Source organism: Astatotilapia calliptera, chromosome 17, assembly GCF_900246225.1.
Source record: "Astatotilapia calliptera chromosome 17, fAstCal1.2, whole genome shotgun sequence".
NCBI lineage: Eukaryota > Metazoa > Chordata > Actinopteri > Cichliformes > Cichlidae > Astatotilapia > Astatotilapia calliptera.
In genome coordinates, this window is record NC_039318.1 from 24,647,920 (window position 1) to 24,671,074 (window position 23,155).

At 40.5% G+C, this 23,155-nt stretch overlaps 1 protein-coding gene across 8 annotated transcripts in view; it reads left to right on the forward strand.

Moving 5' to 3' along the window:
* Nucleotides 1-23,155, forward strand: part of magi2a (membrane associated guanylate kinase, WW and PDZ domain containing 2a) — a 266,517-nt gene that overhangs the window by 170,490 nt on the left and 72,872 nt on the right. For all 8 annotated transcript variants that reach the window (XM_026146239.1, XM_026146241.1, XM_026146240.1 and 5 more), the window contains 4 exons: nt 5,921-6,040; nt 10,593-10,808; nt 13,126-13,336; nt 18,742-18,821. In XM_026146239.1, the coding sequence (XP_026002024.1) occupies nt 5,921-6,040; nt 10,593-10,808; nt 13,126-13,336; nt 18,742-18,821 (627 nt within the window). The remainder of the gene's footprint in view (nt 1-5,920; nt 6,041-10,592; nt 10,809-13,125; nt 13,337-18,741; nt 18,822-23,155) is intronic.

Below are 23,155 nucleotides of genomic sequence, written 5' to 3' on the forward strand. Positions count from 1 at the left end.
TGTTCTTTAGAGATGTATTTTATTTTTTCACAGTACCACCAAACTGTGTCATGCATTGTCAGGCCGGATGATTTAGTTTCAGTTTGAAGCTTGTCAGGCTTGCACAATTGCTTTCAGAAAAATAATAGCTTGTAGGTTGAATTAACAACTATTAGTGATTGATTGCAGACATTGAACTACACTAGTGCCCTCTTTTTTTTAGAGTCTCAGAAGTAACTGGACAATTGACCGACAAGGAGTTTCCTGTCTGGGTGAGGTCTGCTGCTTTTTTATTTTATGAGCAAGTAATCAGAGAGAAGATCTGAAGTTGAACTGAAATGTAGATGCTCAGGGAAACTCTCAGTGTGAGGTCCAAAGACGTGTGGCTGTAGAGAGAAACCAAAAAACTTTAGGATTTAGGGCAAAATCAACAATCTGATACATTATTCTCAAAAAGAAGGGATGTGCTGGTCAACTCAGCAACACTAAAAGGCCTGAAAGACCAGGAACACTGTTGAGTAGGTGGGCGTATCATTGTCAAAGTCTAAAGAGATGCCTTCATCAATGGAAATACAGAAGGTTTACAACAAGGTGTAAACCACAGGTTACACTCAAGAACAGGAAGGTCAGATTAGACTTTACCAAGAAACATCTGAAAGATCTTTACCAGGATTTTATTTTGACAGATGAATCCAAGATCAACCGGAGAAGGAGAGAAACAGCTCACGAACTGAAGTACACACACATCATCTGTGAAACACGGTGGAGGAAATGTTATGTATGGCTGCCAATGGAACTGGGTCACAAGTGCTTATTACTACTTATTAATGGTGCGTCTGCTGATACTTCTATCAGCAGTCGCACCAAGTAGTTGAATGAATCCTGAAGTATTCAAGGCTATACTCTGTGCTCAGACACAGCCAAATGCTGCATAAGTGGTCAGTTGGTGCATCACTGTGCAAACGGATAATGACCCAAAACATTCAGCAAAAGCAACCCAAAACTGAAGGTGTCTGCAGTAAAGCCCTAGCAGACCATCTGAAGGGAGGATAAACACAGCACTTGAGTTCTAGACATTTCAACTCAAGAGTCTCGGTGCAGTTGTTTTTGTCTGCACCCACGTGAATTTACTGGGTTCGCACCTGCCCTAAATCACACCTGGACCAAGTGGGAAAACCAATCAGAGTCCAAAGTGTAAGTTGGAAGGTGTGAAAATCACTTCTGGTTATCTGCTAAGGTCTATTTCTCTTTCTCTCTATCTTCAGTTTTTATTCCAAAATAAAGAAGACCGTAGCAAAAGAGGATGACTGTGATTTAAAAATACACACACACACAAAAACTGAAACTGCTACAATTCTTTTGGTCAAATTGCACCTCCTGTTCATTTTTGAAATGCTAATCAAATGCTAAGAGGGAAGTCTTACTTTCTTTCTTTTTCTAAACTGGTAGAATATTTTTGCTGCTAGGGTAGTATTCAGTTTTTCCCACTTCAAACATCAATGAAACATGTTTGTGCTCAAGTTTTGTATGCATGCCTATTTTTAAGGAGAGCTTCACACACTCCTGAAACACACCTAAGGGGATTTTTTTTAACCCCAGACTCTGGTAAACTAACTAAATTATGAACAAAGTAGTAAATCTTGATAAGTGTCCGAGGCTTTTATACATAATCATGACTTACCTTCCTAAAGAAATACTGCGCACTTGAGCGGGGTGTTTCTATTTTCACAGATCAGCACTAAAGGATCATGACCCACATACAAAGGACTGAAAATCGAGAGGCATTGTGGGTGCTTCCTTTTAGAAATTGTCACCCTAGAGAAGTCCTACCAGAAGATTCGGCTAAATATAGCCCCCCAACATCAAAGGTCCTCTTTGAAATTTCGTGTGTATGTGTGTCTGCTGCTCAGTCAGGAGCTCTGCCTGGGAGGGAGGCTAATCTGACGAGTACACAAACCCCCATGCAGACAGACACAATCAAGAAGCTCTTCTCCTCTGGAGGTGCAGCACAAACAGAAACACAAAAATACTTTTTTGCGTAGACCACGGTGTTCCCTGCTGCTCATTTGCTCTTATCAGCTCACATGACTTACTCTCTCAGCAGGTTCCAGCTTGATGTTTTAGTTTTGACAGTAAATTTCTATTTGAGCATCTGAAAAAGTGCATACAGGGTGCCACTTTAGTTCATGAAATAGTCATGTCAGTATCATGTGCTCGAGAAATGAAAGGGTTCCTCTGAGTGAATCTTATGCGAACAAAGTCGGGCGCTGCAGTCCCCAGGACACCAGCTGATCATTGATTCTTTTCGGGGTTTGCTCTCTCCATTTAAGCACCAATAATCAACCTGTTAACAAGAAGAAATGAAAAGGTTTGACACGAAGGTTAACGGCATGCAGCTGGTTTGAAGTAAAGAAGATTTGTTTTGTTGTTCACAGCAAAAAAATTTAAATTAAGTAAAAAATTCTGGGATAGTTTTTGCCTTTATTTCAGAGCAAAATATTGAAAAGACAGATAATCTATCAACATAGAGACTGGGAATGACAAGAAACACACACAAAAAATGATTCAAGCGTATATATTTTCAATTGCATATTTTATTTTTGGACTCTATTACCATAGCTCTGCATGATCCATAGTTCAAAATGGTTCAGATTTATCTCATACTAGACCTTGCAGCTCCCCTTCAGTTTATCAGCATTAAAACATTTTAGCTCCTTTTCTTCCCCTGTTAAGCTAGCTTGCATCTTACTGGCTATAACGCATCAACAAAAGATTAAGCTTATTCAAACTTCATCATTGACTCTATGAAGAGCATTTATACTTGTGTGTGGTGTGCCTACTTTGCTCCACCGTTTCACTGTCAAAACACTAACGTTTTCTTCTGGAGAGTTCATTTCATTTTGAGCCAATTAAAAAAGCAGTGGCAGAACAAACAGCCAGAAATCAATCGGAGGAAACAAAGCTATGAAACAGGACACTCACAGACGATGTAGGCTAGGGAAGTGCACGTTAGGTTTCAGAAGGGTTTGCAGTTATCTAGATTTAAGGAAGATTTTAAATTCCATCTTTCTTTTAATATATTTTTGGGCCTTAATGTGATAAGGTAAGATAAAAAAGCTGGGCAAAAGAGCAGGGCTAACACACACCATAAATTTGAACCTGTGCCTTTGCCTACAATAACAACATGAGGCTGCTCAACAGAGTGAGCTAAACTTACACCCTAAATGCAGCATTTAACACTCGTTGGATGGGGCATCTGTGCACTTATCCAAAGCCAGATCTCTGTGCCTGATTCACCGTGGTGCATTCATGTCCCTTTGGCTACACAAAGTGACGTTTGTAGGTAAGCAAACTACGAAGATGTGGTTGTGTGCAGTCCTCCAAAACCCGACAGCATGTAGCCTACCAGGGATGATGCTATACGTAGGTTGAACGCTGACTAGTTGTAATGTGGGCTTGAACAGGGAACAGAGTGACTGACACAGACAGTAGACAGAAGTGTTGACTTTGACAACAAATTTTGATTTAGTTTTAGTCCTAATTTAGGCACCTAAGTTATTTTAGTCTAGTTTGAGTCAACTAAATATCATAAGATTATGATAGACTAAATCTAAAGTTGCTTTGTCATTTTTTACCAGCAAGTTGCTCCATACATTTAACAAAGCATCTCAGTTTCCTTGACAACAAAGACAAAATGTGTCTATATGTCAAATCTTCTCTTCCTCCCAAGCGCTGACATTTTGTCACGTTTTCATGAGCATCAGGAAGCATAGGAGCTAGTTGTTGTACTGTACTGCTTCCTGGTGGCAGAGAAAATGTGCCCGTCTAACCTTACAGCACCAGAAGATTACTTCTCATTGGATCACTTCCAAACTCGTTCCGCCTTTCTCTCATCTCTCCAGAACAGTTTGTTTAACTTTTTATTTGTTGACGGAAGTGTCAACACATTTCATCATACTTTTTGTCCTCATGCATAAATTTTTATTTAGACATCGCCTGGAAAACAAACAGTCGTCGATGAAAACTGTGACGACAAAATACTGTAACTTCAGTCTCAGGTAGAAGCTGAAGGACCAGCAGCAGATCGGTGGTTTCATATATTTTGGCAGTGATGACAGTAAATGGCTACATGTGGATAATGGTCTGCAAAGCTGTGGGTAGGCTCTGCATAGGACCAGTGCACAGCAAAGCCTTTCCTTTGACAGGACCATATTAGGGATATTGATTCTCTGAATTTATTAAGAACCAAGAGCAGACAAAAGTGTTTCAAACACTCTGAACATGAGCTTTTTGTTTACCTGTTTGCTTTTGTCCAAACTTCACTATTTAAAGCGGTGACCCCTTTTAACCCTTGGGTGCCCTGAAGATTAGGGGGTTTAAAAAATCTTAATTGGATTCAGATTTTTTCAGTTCCAAACTTTAAAATCTTAAGAAGTTTAAGCTCGGGCTGATGATGTTGATCACACTGTCTAAACGCTGACACATGAAAGAAGCAGACCTCAGTGAGTTCATACACCCCATGTGAGGCTCAGTCACGTCTGATGGCAAAGTTGTTTATACCTGATCCAAGTGGCAGCATTTCAAATGCGAATAGCGTATGCACTTTTTTGAATACTCTCTCCTTCAAAGCATTCAGCCTCACTCTTGTTTGTACATATGAGAAGTGATTGAAGTGATCAGACGGCTTGAGAGAAGATCAAACCCTCTTCTTGCTCTCTCACCTCCACGCGCGTTGCCAAAGAGGGCAAGATTTTCTGATTGTTGTTGCTGAAAAGTTCAAGTATAAAACACAAACCATGCAAATGTCTCTAAACTGCCCGATCTTGATGTTGGCCGACTTGCAGCCTCGAGAACCTCAAGGAGTTTTTCAGCCTTTAATGTAAACCCTTTAGGGGCAGTAAGATGAAGTAGGCTTGCTGATTCTATCCCCTTTCTTCTTATTCATGAAGTGAACCAAGAAAAACTAACAATTTCATCCTCTTGGGCTCTTAAGCATACCCATTTTTCCCACTTGGTAGTTTTAAGATCAGCTCTTTAACTGATGTAGCTCTGTTTATACAGTTAAAAGTGCAGTAATCTGTGTTTATGGAAACTGAAACCTGCGTACTTTTGGCTTTTCTTGGCCCACATCTACACAACACACAAACTTTTACAGGCGTTGTTTGAAACTTGTAATGCAGGAGCGATGTCATCTGGCCTCACATAAAGTCAAATCACCCCATGCTGCGTACAAGGGGCGATCGGTGGCACAACGCTCCGCCGTTAACTTTAAAACACACAGTTGGATACTTTATAGTCAGGCTTTAACAAGTGTGGTTTACAGGCTCTGCTTTAGTGTGAGTAACGCTCCCTCAGATGTGAAAACCCATTCAGCACCTCAGGGGTAGAGTGCTGCGTGTTATCACAGCTGGGATCAGTTTTAACTAGTCTAATTAGCACACAGCTATGAGAACGTATTTAGGAAGTCATTTGTACCTCATTTTAACATTGTAAACACTTTGACACACTTTGTTTTAGTAACTGGAGGAGAAATGATGGTCGTGACTTGACTTAAAATGCTGCTATCACAGGGTAAAATATTTTCACCGCACCCGTGTTCCTGTCAGCTGGCAGGACCGCTGCTCCTGTCAGGGAGTCCTCGACATGCTGTCAACTCCATGCAAATTGATTTGATTTCTCCTCTTGGTGTCCAAATTGCATCACTTAGCTCCTGAAATCATACCTTGCCACTTCTCCTCTCTGTTAAATATTCAGTCTCAGCTGTACAAAGGATGGGACAAAAAAAGGAATGTAAAGATAGGGAATTTAATGAATAGAGCTGGGCCTGGGTCAGCTTGTTCTGATCGTCTCGAAAACACTGAAAAAGACTCACCCTTAATCAAAGTCCCCCTCTCATTCAGTAGTTATTCACATTATAGCTCTTCTTGCTTATCTTCTGCAGGCACAACCAGGCAGCCCAAGGAAGGAGAGGTCCCGGGGGTGGATTATAATTTCGTGACCATTGACCGGTTTATGGAACTGGAGAAAAGTGGAGCCCTGCTAGAGAGTGGAACATATGAAGGTAAGGATTTATTTAAGACACGCTTAATAACGCGTATGATTGCGGCCATTCTTCTTTGTGATATTTCTATATTTTTTTAAGGAATGTATGCTTCAGTGTGGCACTATGGGTAGTTTTCAGCAGCTTGAATGAATGGGGCTCATCACCTCACGTCCACACTTCCCCCACACAAGTCTGCTTTCCATTTATCCATCTTTTGGCTCTATGGAGATGAGAGTGAAATCTGACATGAAGGACACTAAAACCAATCTAAAGTAAATTCTCAATGAAACACACACACACACACACACACACACACACACACACACACACACACACACACTACGTTCATGCTGGCTTTTTCTTGGCTCACTTGAGCCTGAGCTGCAGTGGCTCTTCAGGCTCCTAATCCAGACAAACAGATACTCTCTTCCATCTCTTTCCTGTGGTCAGACAGGCCTGAGGCTTAGATTTTAAACCACTCAAAAAGTCCAGCGCCTAGTTTGCCTGTCCACCTCCAACTCTCAGGAGACCCCTACCATTATATAGATAACACATAGCAGCCGACTTTCTTCTCTCCCACCTGACTCCAGTCTCTGTCAGCCTGCCGCCCCTGCAGGATGGAGCAAAAAAAAAAAAAGGAAATTGCAGATGGCCAATTTAATGGTCGGTTGCCAGAAGCAATGTTAGATCCTTTTGGCGATGGGAGCTGCCTTCCATGGGGAGAGGGAGACAGAGTTCCTTCTTGCGCGGTCGCTCGGCCATCATACAGCCTTTTATACATTTTAATAATTTAATGGCCAATTAGATGTGGAAGAAAGAAGGAAGGCATGAATTTTAAAGGAAAGAGCTGCCTGGTAAAAAAAGGAGAGAGGTTTGACTTGTTAGTAGGAAAAAAAAATAGGAATTTCTCAGGTTCAATTCCTAGAAAACATTTCCCAGAGAAAAGCAAACATCCAAACATCCAAAGTCCAAACATCTTACTGTTTTGCTCTATTTTTTAACAAATATCTTTAATCAGCTGAGTCACAAAGTGAAAGAAACTCCAGTTTTTCTTCCTCAGTTAATTTCCACTTACTTTTTCACAGTGGTTATTTTAATTACATCCCTGGTGTTCTTCAACTTATAAAACAGGAGTCTGGGTGGTAATTTAATGATAGCGTAAAAATATGCCATTGCCATTCATTTTCATTATTCCAGCGTAATAAAATAATCTTTTTGTTTTTTCATGTTTTGATTGTGAGCTCTAAATATTACAATAACCGTACACCTTAGGTTATATTTGCTGTAATGATGAAGCTCGTCAGATAGATAAAGCCATCTGTTACACCATGTGAATGCCAGTTAGAGCCAACATTAACTACTAGGTAGTGAGTTCCAACCAAAACCAGCTGCAACATTTCTACATATATTGTTGCACAGAGCGATATGAAATGGACAAAATTAGAATAACTCGTGACTGTAATTTGAAATAGCTTTAGGGTTGGCTGTTATGGAAAGAGATGTTTACATTTACCACTCTTCCCCATCGAGGATGCCCCGGGGAGGGGCGTTACCTCTGCAGAATCCGGTGGGTACATGAAAAGTGTAGCTTAAGCTTTAAAAATTGCAAAAACAAATGCATTGGAGTGCGCCTGAACAAGTTTTACCAAAACAATGACAATAACTAAAAGGCAATGAAATAGCAAAATGTTATTTGTAAATGATGATGGGCGGGAGGAGTACTAGCAGATGATTTTGTTCAGCGGTGCAGGAGAGATCCTCACTTATCTGGATATGAGTTTGGTGTAGTCTGCTGAAGGAACAGAGATGCTGTGGCGGAGATGAGGTCTCCGAATAAACTCTTATCCGTCGTTTTTTCTTTTCTCTTTTTTTTGCTAAGAAAAAAATCCTTAACAGTATGGATACAAGATAGACATGGCCTTCAGTACCTAAAGGCTGCATTATTTTTAATGACCACCAGGGGGCTGGATCCCCTGGTTGCAAAAAGCTGTCCAGTTGTATAGAAGTCTATAGGAAAATTACTCTCAGCTGCCTTGCTGTGCTTTGTGTTCTGAGGACTTTGTTGGCTAAATCTCTAGTTCCAACTCATATTCAATAAAATATGAAGTTCATTTTGTAAATTATGGTTATTATTAGAGTCAGAAAGGAGGATTATTGCCAATGAGTTCTGTGTCAGATCCACCCCTTGCATGACAGGTTTACATAAGGGAAAACCTTCAGTGTGAAGCTTCATAACTGGACACTACCCACTCCGATCGCTGCGTCCATCTATTTATACCATCTCTGCTTTTATTTCATGATTGTGTTGTGACAAAGAAATCTCAGCTCCTCCTTCCTTTTGTTTCATTTTTGATCTTTTTTGTTAATTGAGGTGATTTCCTTCTGTTTTTTTTAAGAAAAGAAGTTACTTTCAGTAACACTGTAGACTTAAATCACCGTGGCTTTTAGATGTGACAGCATTTCCACCACTTACTCAAACTTCAAAGTCCAGGTTTCTGTGATGCTTCGAGTTATTTAAGTTCACACGCGGCGTATACTTTTTCCTCAGCTTCAGCTCATTAAGGGTCCGGGAATCGTGTCTTTGGTTCAGAGGTTCTAATCCCACCAGTCTCCGTAATCTCTTTAGAGCTGCTCGCTTCTATTTCTTATTGCAGCCTTTAGGTTTTTCACAATGTGAACATGATGTTTCAATAGGTGCTTCTTCATGTTTCCCTTGATATATGTGTAAAAATTTGTCTCAGATGCTTGAGCCTAGTTAATTGCGCATAAGCAGAGCCTTCATGTGCTCTAGCAGGCACACTTGAGTGGATGAGGTCACCGATTTAAAAGGAAGCCTCCAAGGAAAGTAGTGTCTGATCTTTTAAGTGACAGAAGAATCTCTCAGACTTTGGATGAATATAATCCAATGTCTCACTCTCTCTCATCTGTTTGTTGTGCGAAAAACTCGAAAAGAAAAAGTCCGGTCAGTCACATAAAACTTGCAGTTTTTTCACTCTGCATGAAAATGCTTTTAGAAGCTTGAGACTTGCAATGGCTTAAGGAAAGACTGTAACTTTGTGGTTTTATTGGTCACTTCACATCTAAAAATGCCAGCACACTTTTTTTTTCCCTTAGGTTTTGAGGTATTGGCTCTTCCAGTTACCCTTTGTGTGAGCATTTTATAGCATTTTCCAGCTTTTTGGAAGAAAATGATTTATCACATTAAATCTCAACAGCACTCATTAAAATAAAAAAATATATAAATCCATAAACATGAGGTTATGAGGTTTTCACATTGACTGATGGAGACTGTCAACAGTACTGGACTGCTGCCAGTACTTAAACTGAATGACAGTAAAATGTAAAATCAACTTAGACGACTGTGGAAGGAGCTGTTGCATCACAGCCAAATGAAAACCTGCAGTTCCCAGAGGTGGGGAGTTGGTTCTGAGCAGAGACCGAAACTAAGAGAGCGAGAGAGAGATGGTTATTATTCAGTCCAAGTCATGCAGAAACCCATAGTTATATTCCACGGAAATCCAGGCACTGGGCTAGTAAGTGATTTATATGCAGAGGAGGTAATGGAAGAACTTCGCAATAATAAATATGCTGTTCTTTAAATGGTTGCGATTAGCTCGCAATTAGATGTGTGCAGGTCAAGATTACTTTGCAAGTGTGCACGTCTTTGTGCAGATGATGGTGAATTAGCTGGAACAACATCTCAAGTGCAGAACTCATCTGACATTACAAGGCTAACATCCTAACCCGCTCTCGCTTCTCTCATCCTTACTTTCTTTATTCCGTGCCCGTTCTGCTGCCTCTTTGCATCTACATTATGTACACAGGAATTATTTTTCAGTGCTGCTTTTCCTTTATTAAAATTTTATGGAAATGCAGATTTTATTTTTTTTAATGTCATGTCATCTCCTGGGATTAACAGAAGCAGATATATTTACTTTTAAGACACTTAAAAAGGGGGGGGGGGGGGGGGGGCGGTCCAACATGTTTCCTTCTGAAGTACTGAGGTTCTTCCCAGTAGAGAGGGAGAGGATAAAATGGGCCAAAATAACAGCTCTTCTAGTTGCTTTCTTATATATTAGCAAACCTTTAACTAAACGTGTTCCTTTAAACACCAAGGTAAGCAATGAACCCTGAAACTGTTCAATGGGTCTATATTTTAGAGTGTGTGTGTGTGGTTAGTTTAAAAGGTTTGGGGAGCTCTGATTTGCATAAAATAGGCTAAATGTAAACTTGATTCAAATGAGGAGAAGCCAAATCAAATCCATTCAGTGAAACTGCAACACTTTGGCAACAGAACGCATTTCCCAGCTGCTGTCGTAGTCAGTGATTGGGAAGTGTGGAAATCACAGAAGCTGTGGACATATACCATCAGAGTGAGGCTGCGCTTTAGCCAAATGTTGCTTTGATCTAAAATTTGCAGAGCTTGTCAGTGATATCCATCTTTTAGATCCCTTCATCCTGCTCTCATTTTCACAGGGAATTTGACAACTTGGTGATATTATGTGATGTATGAGAATCTAAAGTTCCTTTGCACTCTACTGTACGTCTATAGCTAAACTTTGTTTTCCAGATAACTTTTACGGCACCCCAAAGCCTCCGGCTGAGCCCAGCGCTCTGCTGCTAAATGTAACGGACCAGCTGCTCCCGGGCGCCAGACCCAGCTCAGAGGGCAAGAGGAAACGCAACAAGTCAGTCAGCAACATGGAAAAAGCCAGCATCGAGCCCCCCGAGGAGGAGGAGGAGGAGAGACCCATTGTCAATGGCAACGGTGTTGCTGTCACCCCAGGTCAGTCCCGACAGCAACCTCCACAGACGCACAGAGGCAAAGGTCACTTCTGCCGAAGGCTTCATCATGACAGCAGGGTCTGAGGTCACGCTTGGGCTCAGTCTGATCTGCATGTTACAGCGACAGTCTCTTTAAGGGCGGTTGCCTAGCAACAGATGCAGGAACAGATTGTTTTTACATGCATTTCTTTGAAAATGATTTTACGGCAGATTATCACTTTTAATTGGTTACACAAATATCTTTATATGTAGTTTAATGACGTGATATATAAACAGTGAACGGCAATTCGCTCTCGCAGTGATTACCTCTGCGGCACAAACAGTTTATGATTAAAGCATTAGTGCTGCTGCTCTCTAGAATTTGATATCATTCATTAGGTACCATTTTTAAACAGTGTCTCAGAACAGATAGGCAAGGGGCAAACACATATTTTGCTCCCCAATTCAACAAAAGCCTGTAGGCTGTTTAAAAATCAACAAGGGCATTTTATTAAGTGCTTTCTCTCATTTGTGAATCAGCCCTGTAGAAAGTGCTGTTATCCTCTTTGTAAATACAGAAAATTGGCAGAAAAGGGGTTTAACATTCTGTGTAACAAGGCCAAACCTCTAGAGCTTGTCGTTATCCATAAACTGATAGAGAAAGGTGCCATTCTCTGCACTGAAAGACTAGACTAAAAAGACGTATCTAAGTATATCTTCTAGTGTGTTCACTTGTTATAACAAGTAAACACACAAACACAGATACATGGAGTTGCTCCGTCACGCACTGAAACCCGTGATCACATGAATAGGCGATCATAAAAACACCATTATGAGTTCGAATTTTGTGATTCCAAATCCAGAGCCACGCTTCGGTCCTGTGACTTTCTAAGATGGTTTCATGGCCTCAGGAAAAGACTTTCACTGCACAGCATCAGTCAGAGCAGCACAGAAGCTCAAGGAGTCTGAGTGCTGATTTCAGCTGATCCCTGCACTTACTTTTATATTGTGCTGCAGCTGTATTTTTGGATGTAATTACGGCTATATACTATGGAGCTGTTAAGGTGATATTTTGAGAAGGGAAGTTTGGTTAAAGGATGCAATATTGGTTTCCTTTTGGCAACGAGGTCAAACAAGGTAAGATTCATGATTTGCGGAAGAAAAACAAACAGAAAATACTCAGATTAAATGTTCTAAGGGTGAAGTGATGATTTTCCTTTAAATATCATATTTGTTTTACTGGATCAGAGACATAAAATACCTGAATTGATGAAAGGAAATCAGAAGCAAAAAAAAGTTTAAAAAGTAGATTGTGTGTTTTTTTGCATGTTATTTTACACTTTGACTTTACTTTCATTTTGTCTGGAGCCTGCTGTGGATGATAAAATAATATAAATCTCTGACATTGTGATCTCATTAAAACCCAGCATGTAAAAGCTAAGACTTTGACACAAGACCTACTGTATGGTAGTCAACTTTTAATGAAGCTGACATGATTTATGTTTTTACCTGCTTATTAACAGTAATCTCAATCTAGTGGTAGTGGGGGTTTCTTAAAAAGGTTTTTGTCATCTTTGGAGACCCCAAACTGAAGCAGAGCACCACTTTTATGACGAGAATGCCATCGGTTCAAATTTGTACATGAAGTGTTGAAAAGTTTTTATAAATCAAGAGTGGAAATATCTTCAGCAATAGTGAGATGCTCAAAAACGTCATGCTGAGGCATGTTGTTTGTTAAAGTGGGCAGCTTCTCTCGGCTCAGGAGGAGTTTTGTCTCTGAAAGGGACCGAGTGTGGGCTGACCAGGAGAGCAGAAGGGGAATCAATAGAGCACAGCAGGCTCTGTGATCTAAGCAGATCACTACCTCGCGCTTTCCCTCCCATAGATTATCTCTCAATCCGCTACTTTCATTTGTCCCCTCTTCACTTCCCTCCACCAAACCTCCTCTGGGATGAGCTCACACTTGCCATCTCTTTCTCTGTCTTCCCATTTTTCTCTCGCTAACACTTTCACACACTGCCACAACTCAAAGTAGGGCATCACCGCCTGCTACTTTCTCAATCTCTATTGTCTCCTCTGATTTATTCATCTTTCTGTCTTGTTAACCTCAATCACTCCCTCTGTTCCCTCCTGTCTTTCCCCAATGTCACCACTTCCTCTCACCTTTTTCTAATCACTCTTTCCTCTTTTTTCTGCCTCCACCCCTAGCCCCTTCTCTCAATCAGTCCCTTCACATTTTCCACACTTCAGCTCCCTTGTCTTTCACTCTCCTCGCCCTCCCCCGTTCCTCTCCGATGATAATGTCATGCCTGACTCATCTTGTCCTGTTGTCACCTCAGAATCAAGTGAACATGAGGACAAGAGCACAGATGCTTCAGGGGACGTCGGCCCGCAGATCAACCCAGCAGAGGCCCCGAGCGAGGTACCCAAAGATGATGGACAGATCCCGAAGATGGCAGTGCCCAAACCAGATGAGAACGATGAGCTAGGGCCGCTGCCAGACAACTGGGAGATGGCATACACTGAGAAAGGAGAAGTCTACTTCATAGAGTAAGTGTTTGAATGATATATGCATTCAGACTTTTCTCAGATATTCTTGAAATTGATGATGTTTATAAGTGATTTTTAAAGACCTCAGCGGGGTGTAAAGTGACAAAAAAACTTTAGCTAAAAAAACGTTCTTCTTTTAAATTAAGGTCTCTGAAAAATGAGCAAAATATAATTTTCTAGAACTTTCCTTTCCTTCACTTTTGTTTTTGCCATTTTTAAAGTATTATGTTAAAAAAAAAACTTATATCAAGCCTGTTTTGATGATACATGTAAACAAAAAAACTTTTAAAATTGGAATTTGAACGTTGTTTTGCATTCCCGTAGTTATTGGAATATTTTCTTTTACCGTCAGCCATTTGTTGTGTGCAGCTGTGGACAGAATGGATATCTGTACAAACTCACGTCACAATAATTATAAATCCTTTAATATAGCAGTCCTCAACCTTTTTTGTGCCGCAGTATATGTCCGTCAATATTTTCATGGACCGGCCTTTAAGGTGTCGCGGATAAATACAATAAAATAAAACCAGTACTGGTACCAAAAAAAGAAGATTTATTCATAACACACAGGAAAAGACCCAGGGAAACCAAGTTAACGATAAAAACGATTTTTTTTTAAAAAAACTATAAAAATCGATAAAACCATAAATTTCACACCTGCCTCAACAATCGCGGCCCCGTACCAAACGACTCACAGACCGGTCCGTGGCCCGGTGATTGGGGACCGCTGCTCAAATATATCAGCTGACCATTGATGTCAGCTGATATTACTTCACCAATAAAAATATCTGCTTGCCAATCATCTGTTTGTGTTGGCTGCATGTTAAAAAATATCATGGCACGAAAAATTATCGGTATCAACTATGAGACAAACTGTTGCTTTAAACATTGGTGCTGGGATTATACAAGAATTTCATTAAAGGCATTGCTCTGTAATAATAAGCAGCTTACACATTTCTTAAAAACAAAAGTAGAAAAATGAACAAATTGATAATCGATTGAACTGATTGGACAGGTTGACAGGTGAAGTCAGGCATGGACTATAATGCTCAGAAACAACATTGTGATCTGTAGTGAGAGTAGGGACCAGGTGGGAGAGAGTCTGGTGAAGTGGGAGGTATGCTCTGGGGAGAAGAGGAAGGCAGGTGGAAAGGTGAAGTTGCAAGGACCACAGGTAGTGAAAGTTGAAGGGGTTTAAATACTTGGGGTCAACCGTCCGAAGGAACGGGCAGTGCCAAACCGAGGTGAGGAAGAGAGCGCAGGCAGGGTGTAGTGGATAGAGACGAGCGTTAGATGATGTATGGTTTGGAAACAGTAGCACTGACATAAAGACGGGAAGCTGAGCTGGAGGCAGCTTGTTAAGATTTTCAATGGGAGTGACCGGGATGGACGGGATTAGAAATGAGTACGTCAGAGGGACAGCTCTGAATCTGAGCGCCATACTCAGAGATCATGTCATTTGCCTTACATCCTAAGAAGATTGCTAAAGATGTGGTCACTTTATGTTTTCAGCACTGTTTAATTGCCTCTGTGCTCAGCACACACACACAGACTATATGTGATACATGGTGGTTTTAAAGATTTAAAGCTCCCCAGAAATACCTTGCTACGTAGAACTCTTATAAACGCTCTAAAGTTTAATTCATTGGAGTTGTTAGTATTTTACAGCTGCAGTAAAACCATGGGGTGAATTTTTATTACATAAGAATAATTGAGTTGCTGTGTGTTTTTGCAGTGGTGTGGTGGGAATTGCGTGTGCATTTGAGTTCTTGTAAAACATTAACAAATGTAGATATAGCAGAGAGGGGGTTTTGCAATTGCGAAAAAGTTTGGGGGCTTTTCTGCACCAGTTGATCATTTCAGTGATTAGGAGAAATCTCTCCGTAGAATCAGCTGAATCCCAGCCTGCTTGAGCGCACTCTTTTAACTGCTAGAAGCTTCGCAGCAGCACCAAAGTAAGAAATGAGACAGGGTTGTCAGCCAGCCAGGCACATGTTGTCTCTTCATGTCTATTTGCCACAGATGCAAACTTTTAATTCCTATCCTCTGCAGACAACTCGCCATATGTCTCCTACCCCAAACAGAGAAACCTCATGCTCCCACATCCATCAAGCACATTACACAACTAATTCACTTAGCCTACCGCATTTATAGCATCAAGGGTTTTTTTTCTACGCATAAGTGATGCCAGGAGGATGCTTGTCTTTGATTGGCCTCCAAATAAGATCAATTCGTTTACCTACTGCTCTTGAAGTGAGGTGTCTGAGAAGAGGAATAGACGGAGGAAGAGGGAAGGGAAAAAAAGTGATTAAAAATAGCAAAGGCGGAAAAAAGAGAGGGTGACAGGGAGGACAAGAAAATGAGTAAGGAGGTAGTACGTTTTATATACTATAGGTAGTAATGGAGAAGAAATGACTGAAAGGCTAAAGTAGAGGAAAGAAAAGAGAATAAAAAGCTCTGATGAAAAAGATTCAACATTTAAGCCAAAGACTTTAACTTGCACTGAAGTTCACTTCATGCTCTTCTGTATTTGGCATGAAGCTTCTTGTTCCTCTTTTATCTGTCCATTTTTTTCTACTCAGGCTTCTGTTCATAGCTCAAAGGACAGCAATGCACCATTCAATCAGTCTGTTACTTTGGTCCAGACTAAAATACCTCAATACACTTTGAGAAAAAATCTACAATGAAACAGCTGTGATTTCTGGCAAAGATGCAGTTTCAACCTTGTAAATATATAAAGATCTCTGCTCTGACATGTTTTGCCTATAACTAATTAAACAATTAATTGATTGATCAAGAAAATATATATTTTAATGAAATGTATTTATTTATTTTATTTATTTTCAGTTATTCAATTTCAGTTATTTGTATTTAAAATAACTGATTTGTATGACAGAAACGCCTTGTTCTGTGCAGCATTTAATACTAATCAGCAAATGTCAACATGTTAACTCAGTTAATTGAGCTAGTCACAGCGCAAACACAATGTTGCAGGGCTATAACAACTATCTGGTTGTTCTACGTAGTTTTTTTTATATATATTTATTTTAATTATTCTAATATTCCAGCAATTAGTATTCTGGATAAACATCATCATCCAGCAGGTTGTTGGCACTCTTTTGGGGTTAGGATGTATTTTATCCATATAAAAGCAGAAGATTTTCCCTTTCAAATAAAATTATATACTTTAACAGCTATACAAGTTAGCCTAACCCTAACCTTGTGTTTTATTTTTTTATTTAACCTTTATTTAACCAGGAATGTCCCGTTGAGATCAAAAACCTCTTTTTCAAAAACCTCTTAATATTGAGTAAATGACTAATTTGAAAAGACACCGAGAACCAACAACAATTCGGCAGCTGTATAGAGGATGTTCTTATTTTTTAGCTTATTATTTCAGTTTAATATCCTGTAAATTATGCACTTGGCTATCAGATTTACAGTCTTAGCATCCAGCTGTGTGCTGTTTTTGTGGTCTGTGGGCTTTGTTTCTGGATTTTGTTTAGTTTTTTGCATCTTGGGAAGTTTTCAGTTCTCATTTAGTCCTAGTATTTTGAATCTTCCTTTCTAGTTGTATTTCATTACCGTTTCTAGTATTCTCATGTGTTTCCTTTTGTCTATCCTCCTGTATCTTTCCCATGTGCCAAGCTCAGTCTTGCGTCTGATTCCCTGGTTGCTGTTGCTTACTCCGTGTTGCACTTTGGCAGTTAGTTGTCTTTTGTGACTTACTTTTAGTTTTACTACCTCCCCTGTGATAGTGCTGAATCTGTGAACCCGTGTCTTCTTTCCTCCCAGCTGTGTCTTATTTCCTGATTAGCCCTCAGTGTTTTTATGTGTATAAATAGCCACAGTTTCCCTCTCTCTTTTGGCTCAGTGTCCATTAACCCTGTTGGTGTGTTTCCTGGTGTTACTCCTGTATGTATGGTACCTTACGGACTCTATGCCAATAAACAGGAGTTGGGTTTTTTTTTTCTGTTTATCTTGCCTGCTTCCTGACTCTGCATTTGGGTCCTAGCCCCACATTCCTAACAGCGATAAGCTCTATGGAGGTGTTAACAGAGACTAAAGGTGTTTTCACATCTGCGCTGTTTAGTCCATTTAAATCCAACTCTGGTTCATTTGTGCTGATTTGACCAGACTTGCACTCAAGTGCATCAAGAGGAGCAGTTCAGCAGTTTGTCTCAGGTCCGTTTCTAAACGAGAATGTTTCCTTTATGTTAACATGATCTACTCATAATCTGACCTGGGTACCAGCTGCATGCTGTAAACTGTAAGAGTAAACCAACTCTAGCCCCTGGCTGAAAAATAAGTCAGGGACTCACTTAGTTGTGTTATCCACCAGGCCAGACAAAAGCGACTACTTCTTGTATTTTATTTTGTTGCTGTGTGGTCTGAGAGTTCTCACGTGGTTTGTTGTGGCACAATTAGGTTTTCTTGGAGTCTGTTTGGAGTTTTATTTTTGTGAAAAGCAACCAAGCCACAGAGAAAAACTACTAGTTCACAAAGTCACCAGCTGATTCAGACGAGAGTGAACAAAGTGTGTCGGTGTGAAAACGCCCTAAAAGAAGCTGATTCATTGCACTTCAGTGAATCAGGTGAGAGAAACATGCCAGACTACTTTTTGCTCGGTGATTACTTTTGTGTTTTTCCCTTTGTCTTCTTTGTCATCAACAGACCATCACTTAACTTAACTTTATTATCTCTATATTTTGCATTTTGCATGTTTTCAAGACTGTTCCTCTCTGTAAATCTATATGTGTTTGACGCCTAGCTGCAAAGAAAATATCCTGCGGGAAAACACAAAAGTTAAAAGTATTAAAGAGAAAAAAGATATAAGAAGGTCTCCTCGCTGCATCCTCTTCCTTTATCTTCTCGCTTCCTTTATCTTTTTACTGTAGGCATTTTCAACACCTCCCCTGACTTTTCCCTTCCTACTATTGTTCTGTCATCATGAAGGGAGGCCATTGTGGGTCCAGAGCTTCAGACAAGCCGCGTAGATGCATTGCGCTTCCCTGGCACATCATCATATCTGATCTAGATCCAGCTCTCTGCCTGGGGCTCTGGCTGAATCTGCCAAGCCCACAGCTGTTCCTCTCCATCACTCCCCCAGTCACCCCACTATCCATTCCTATCCCTTCTCCTCTCCTCCTCCCCCGCCCGCTAATGAGAGACAGTGAGCAAATTAAAAGTATTGATTGCCATTTTGTTAACCTAAAGCATTTTTCGTCTCTCTTGTCACCTTTTTTAGACGCAGGTACTCAAGGGAGTCTCATCTTTCCTCTCTGAAATGATTCTCTGGCTGAATTAAGAATCCACCAACCTCCTTCTCTCTCTTTGTGCCAAGTCTCCTCTCTCTCGCCATCTATCACACTGCCTCTCACGCTCTCTCTGTCTTTTCTTCACAGCCACAACACTAAGACAACATCGTGGCTGGACCCGAGGCTAGCCAAGAAAGCAAAGCCGCCCGAGGAATGCAAAGAGGATGGTGAGTACAGCAGCTCCATCGTCTATTCGTTTTTCCTCTTTTATGCTTTTCTGCCTCTTACATTCACTGATGCTAACTACACACTGGAATGTAAGTTGCTCACGGCATTAATTTCAAGAGATTAAAATCTTGCCTGTTGCTCTGATGAGCTGCATAGTGGCATGATTTCCTGCAAGTCGGTGGAAGGACATTTGCTAAATTGTGTACGCTGGTACAGGATTTGTATGTTTTAGGAGTTATGTAGAGGCAGCGCTAATGTGTGTGGCAGCCCGCGCTGCAGTTGATAGGAAGCCCCGTGATATGTGTGCTTAAAACCCAGGACCAAAGAGACTGGAGGTTACAAAGACTTCTTTATTCTCAACCGAGCGAGATCTGAAGTGTCCTTTATCCACCCACACACTCGATAAACACACAACAAAAAGAAAGGAGAGAGATGAATGTCAATGCATTTTTATAGACAAATACAAATACACAAGTGAGTTGTATCTTTCTCTTTTTTTCTCACATCCAGCCTTCCTGCTTCCCCTTTCTTTTTGTGCGTGACCAAGAGGGGGTTTATCAACTGAGTTATAGGCGCTGCGGGAGCAGTGCAGTTGAATATGAGTTGAATATGAATAATAGGATGGACAGAGACAGAGAAGAGAAGTGACTACCTTGCTTACTTGTTTCTCTTTTCAGTGCATGCTTGTTTATGGTGGGAGGGCAGCAAGGTTTTTTCAGGATGCATATTCCTGGAAGCACATAAATACATTGGACACTGAATGAGTGTTCAGACGGCAAGTCATGTGAGCAAATGACACCTCGCCCCAGGTCAAATTTAACCTGCCCTGTGTTGCCAGTTGTATGACAGACAGTTACATATGTTGGTGTATTGTTTAGTTTTGGAAATGTGGCAAATATAATTGGAAGTGTACTAATAAACTTTCATGAGGCTACAGTCACAATACGGAAAACGGTAATTACAGACTTGGCACAAATTATTGCCAAAGTGCGCAATGAACTTGTGATCTCGTTCCCTTTTAGCTCGTTGCTTTGAAAACAGAGACCAGCTTTGCGACCACTCGCAGTCAGCTGCCGTCTTTAAACTGACTTTGGTGTGTCGAAACAGCAATAACATGGAGTCAGTCCGCTATCAGTCTGTAGCTGTGATTAAATCAGCAGAAATGACAAATCTGTCACCATCTACATTCACAGAAATTCACATTAACCAGTTACTCCAGCCAGAAATGTAGATTTGAAACAGAAGTTCAGAAATTCCTCTACAAATAATGACACAGTTCCTGCAGGATAGCAAGTGACACAGACACTCAGCCAGCTTACCTTTTAATGGAAATATAACCAGAATGCAACAAGTTGGCAGGCAGTTGAGTCCTTTGTTGCAAAGAGTTATTGGCAGTTTTTCTGCATTTGTAAATTCAGAGTGATTGCAGTTGGTCTTAGAGACAGAAGTTTAGAGACAGAAGGTGACATGTGCCATCATCTTTGGACCAGTTGGTCACTATAGCTACTTGCAATCAGAAGCTGAATGCGAAAAGAAAATCAGTAGGCTACCACTGATGTTTTCCTAGTTTCAAGGAGGCTGCCATCCTTCTTTTACTTTTTTTCTGTTGTCACTGAGCCATAGGCAGATGAGACAACAAGCTTTTGTGAAATAAAGCTGAACAACCACCTCAGTATAAAACATCTCAGCTATTATATGGAGTTTGAAATCATAACAGCTTTGGTGCTCATCTGCCAGCACAAGGTAACTGATATCTGAAACGCCTCGACAACAATTAAATGAATTCTGTAGTTTTGAGTGTTTCCAGAGATTCTGTGATCCTCTTCTTCCTCTCCTGCTGTGTTTTTGACTATACTTACGTTGCATAATTAAGTTACCTGGAATAAAATATACCTTAAGGTCGCCCAAGCCGAGATTCTACACAAGTCCATCATTTAAAAATTAGCTGAACAAATACTCAAATGGTGCAATATTCCTGCACAGCCCTAGAAATTCAATACAGACACTACTGCCTCCTCTCCACCTACAAATGAATTCCAGTGACTCTGACCTTTCATCTCGCACAAACACCTGATCAGAAATCTAATTTTCACAGCTCTTGACCTAACACCAGTCAGATTCCTTAAAAAACTAGAAAACGAATGATATTCATACCAGCTTGCACTGTTTTGTCTACAACTACTTCCTGCTCAACATGTTTTCATTTTCATAACTGCATAACTACAGCCTCGCAGAGCTGCATGGTTATTGTTTTTCAATCAACTACACATTAAATATTCCCTGGTGTGTACCATGAAGTTAAATAAAATCTACATCCTACATAAAGTACATAAGATGATGAAGGATTCCGGCATGTTTTAAGTGAAAATAGAAATATTTGTATTTGCGGTTTGGTAGCATTAAACATGGGGACTCATAGCCTGTTTTAACCTTCCAAAAAATTGCCTCTTATTCAAAAGAACCCCCATGTAGTCACTGAAACTCCCCTTTCTCTCTAAATCTTCAGACATTAAAGGGAGAATGATCTCCAAGATGATGAAATGACACAGAAACAAAGACAAAGGCGCCTGTGAGGAATTAGTCCAAATGTGATTGTGCTTTCATCTCCAAGACTTCCAATCCTATTTATCCACCAAGGACACACCACATGAGGAGATGTGCTGATATTTGCAAGGATCGCTGCTGATCTTCTCGGGGCGTCTCATCCACTTAGTTAGTCCCAGCGGTACGAATCAAAGTCAGGCAAGAGAGTCAACTGTATAGCAGTTGATAACAGTGGCTTCAGGTCGGGATCAGCCGAATGAAAAAGTTCAGTGACTGCACCTGTAAAAAAAAAAAAAAAAAAAAGGTAAAAAACGCACCTGTTTGAAATATAGCTGTTATCTCCTTCAAGGTTTTCTCCTTGTGCACCTTCAGCACTTATCTGCAGGTTCACTGCGCCTTAAAGGTTTAGAGATCAAACGGCTTCTGTGTTGAAATAACGCAGCTTTAATGTTTAGGATCTCTGGTCATGAGAAACGGGTCTCAGTTTATTTTAACTTTTTGAAGTTTAAGGACGGTCAACGAAGCATAAATTGTGGTTTCTGTGTCATCATCGCCAGTACACATGATATTGAATATAAGTAGGTTTTTTTCTCACCATCACCTTCCTCCCCAAAGCTAAGTCTTTGCAACTTCTTCCTCTTTCCCATATTGAAATTCACATTTAATGGAGTCCTGGGAAAACAGTGTGGCTCATCAGGGATACAATCTTGAGGGATGCAACAGCCAAATTTAAATTAGTTACAGTTTTTGTTTTTTATAGCTGTAGTCATTGAACTTTGTGACTGCTCAATTCTCAAGTGGAAAACACAGGAGAATTGTTGAGCTCAGTAATAAGTTATAGCTGAATGCTGCACCTCAGTGGGTCAAAATGGGCAAATTTCCTTATAGTTTGGAATATTGAATTTCCTGAAAGAGATTTCTGATTTTGTTACGGTGTTAACTGCAAGCGCACGTTGTTATGTGGGTTAAACCTCGACTTAAAGAATCTTATTTAATTCTGGGATCTTTTTAGCCATCTCACTGCATCAACATCTCAGCCTCACACAGCTTTTGGTTCATTTGACTTTGTGTTCGGAGATTTGTTAATTCCATAATTAAGCTGTTGACCTCTGTATTTATTTAGCTTTCAGATATATTTCTTTTGACGATCCAAGACTTAAAGATCCGCCAGGGAAGATAATACGGTGGTGTGCACTTTGCTCTGCTTTGTAGGTTTTAGTAACTCAAAGTGTGTTTCTGTGTCAGCAGCCATACGAGATGTATGTAGTTCAGCCAAACTTCCACAGCCTGGTGACACCAGCCACCCCTGAGAGCTGAGCTCAGTTAGGAGAGAAAAGCTGCCTCTGTAAATTCGGTATTGATTGGGGGAAAGGTGTGGGCGTGTGCGTGTCCATGTTTGAACCCGAGCCATGCTCTGATAAGCACTAACAGGATCGCGGGGTGGAGTCTCTGAGGTGTGACGAGACAACAGGGAGAGAGAAGGAGGAAGAGGAGTACAGTATTAAGTCAGACTTTGAGTGTAGAGGAGAGGAGTGAAAGTGAAGAGCACACATGGAAGAAGTGCTTATGCACTGGACTTAAACCGCAATACTTAAGGTTCTTTATTACAAATTTGATAGGAGAATTGTACTGTCACCAGAGTACACTTAAGGAGGAAAGCTTTGCTTTGTTGCAAATTATTTTCGTATCTGGTCGTATCATTTCTCTAAGTCAACTGTTATCTAGCAGTTGCGATTAAACAAAAGGCTAACAAGGCAAGAAATAAGGAGCCAGATGATCGAGCTTGTTA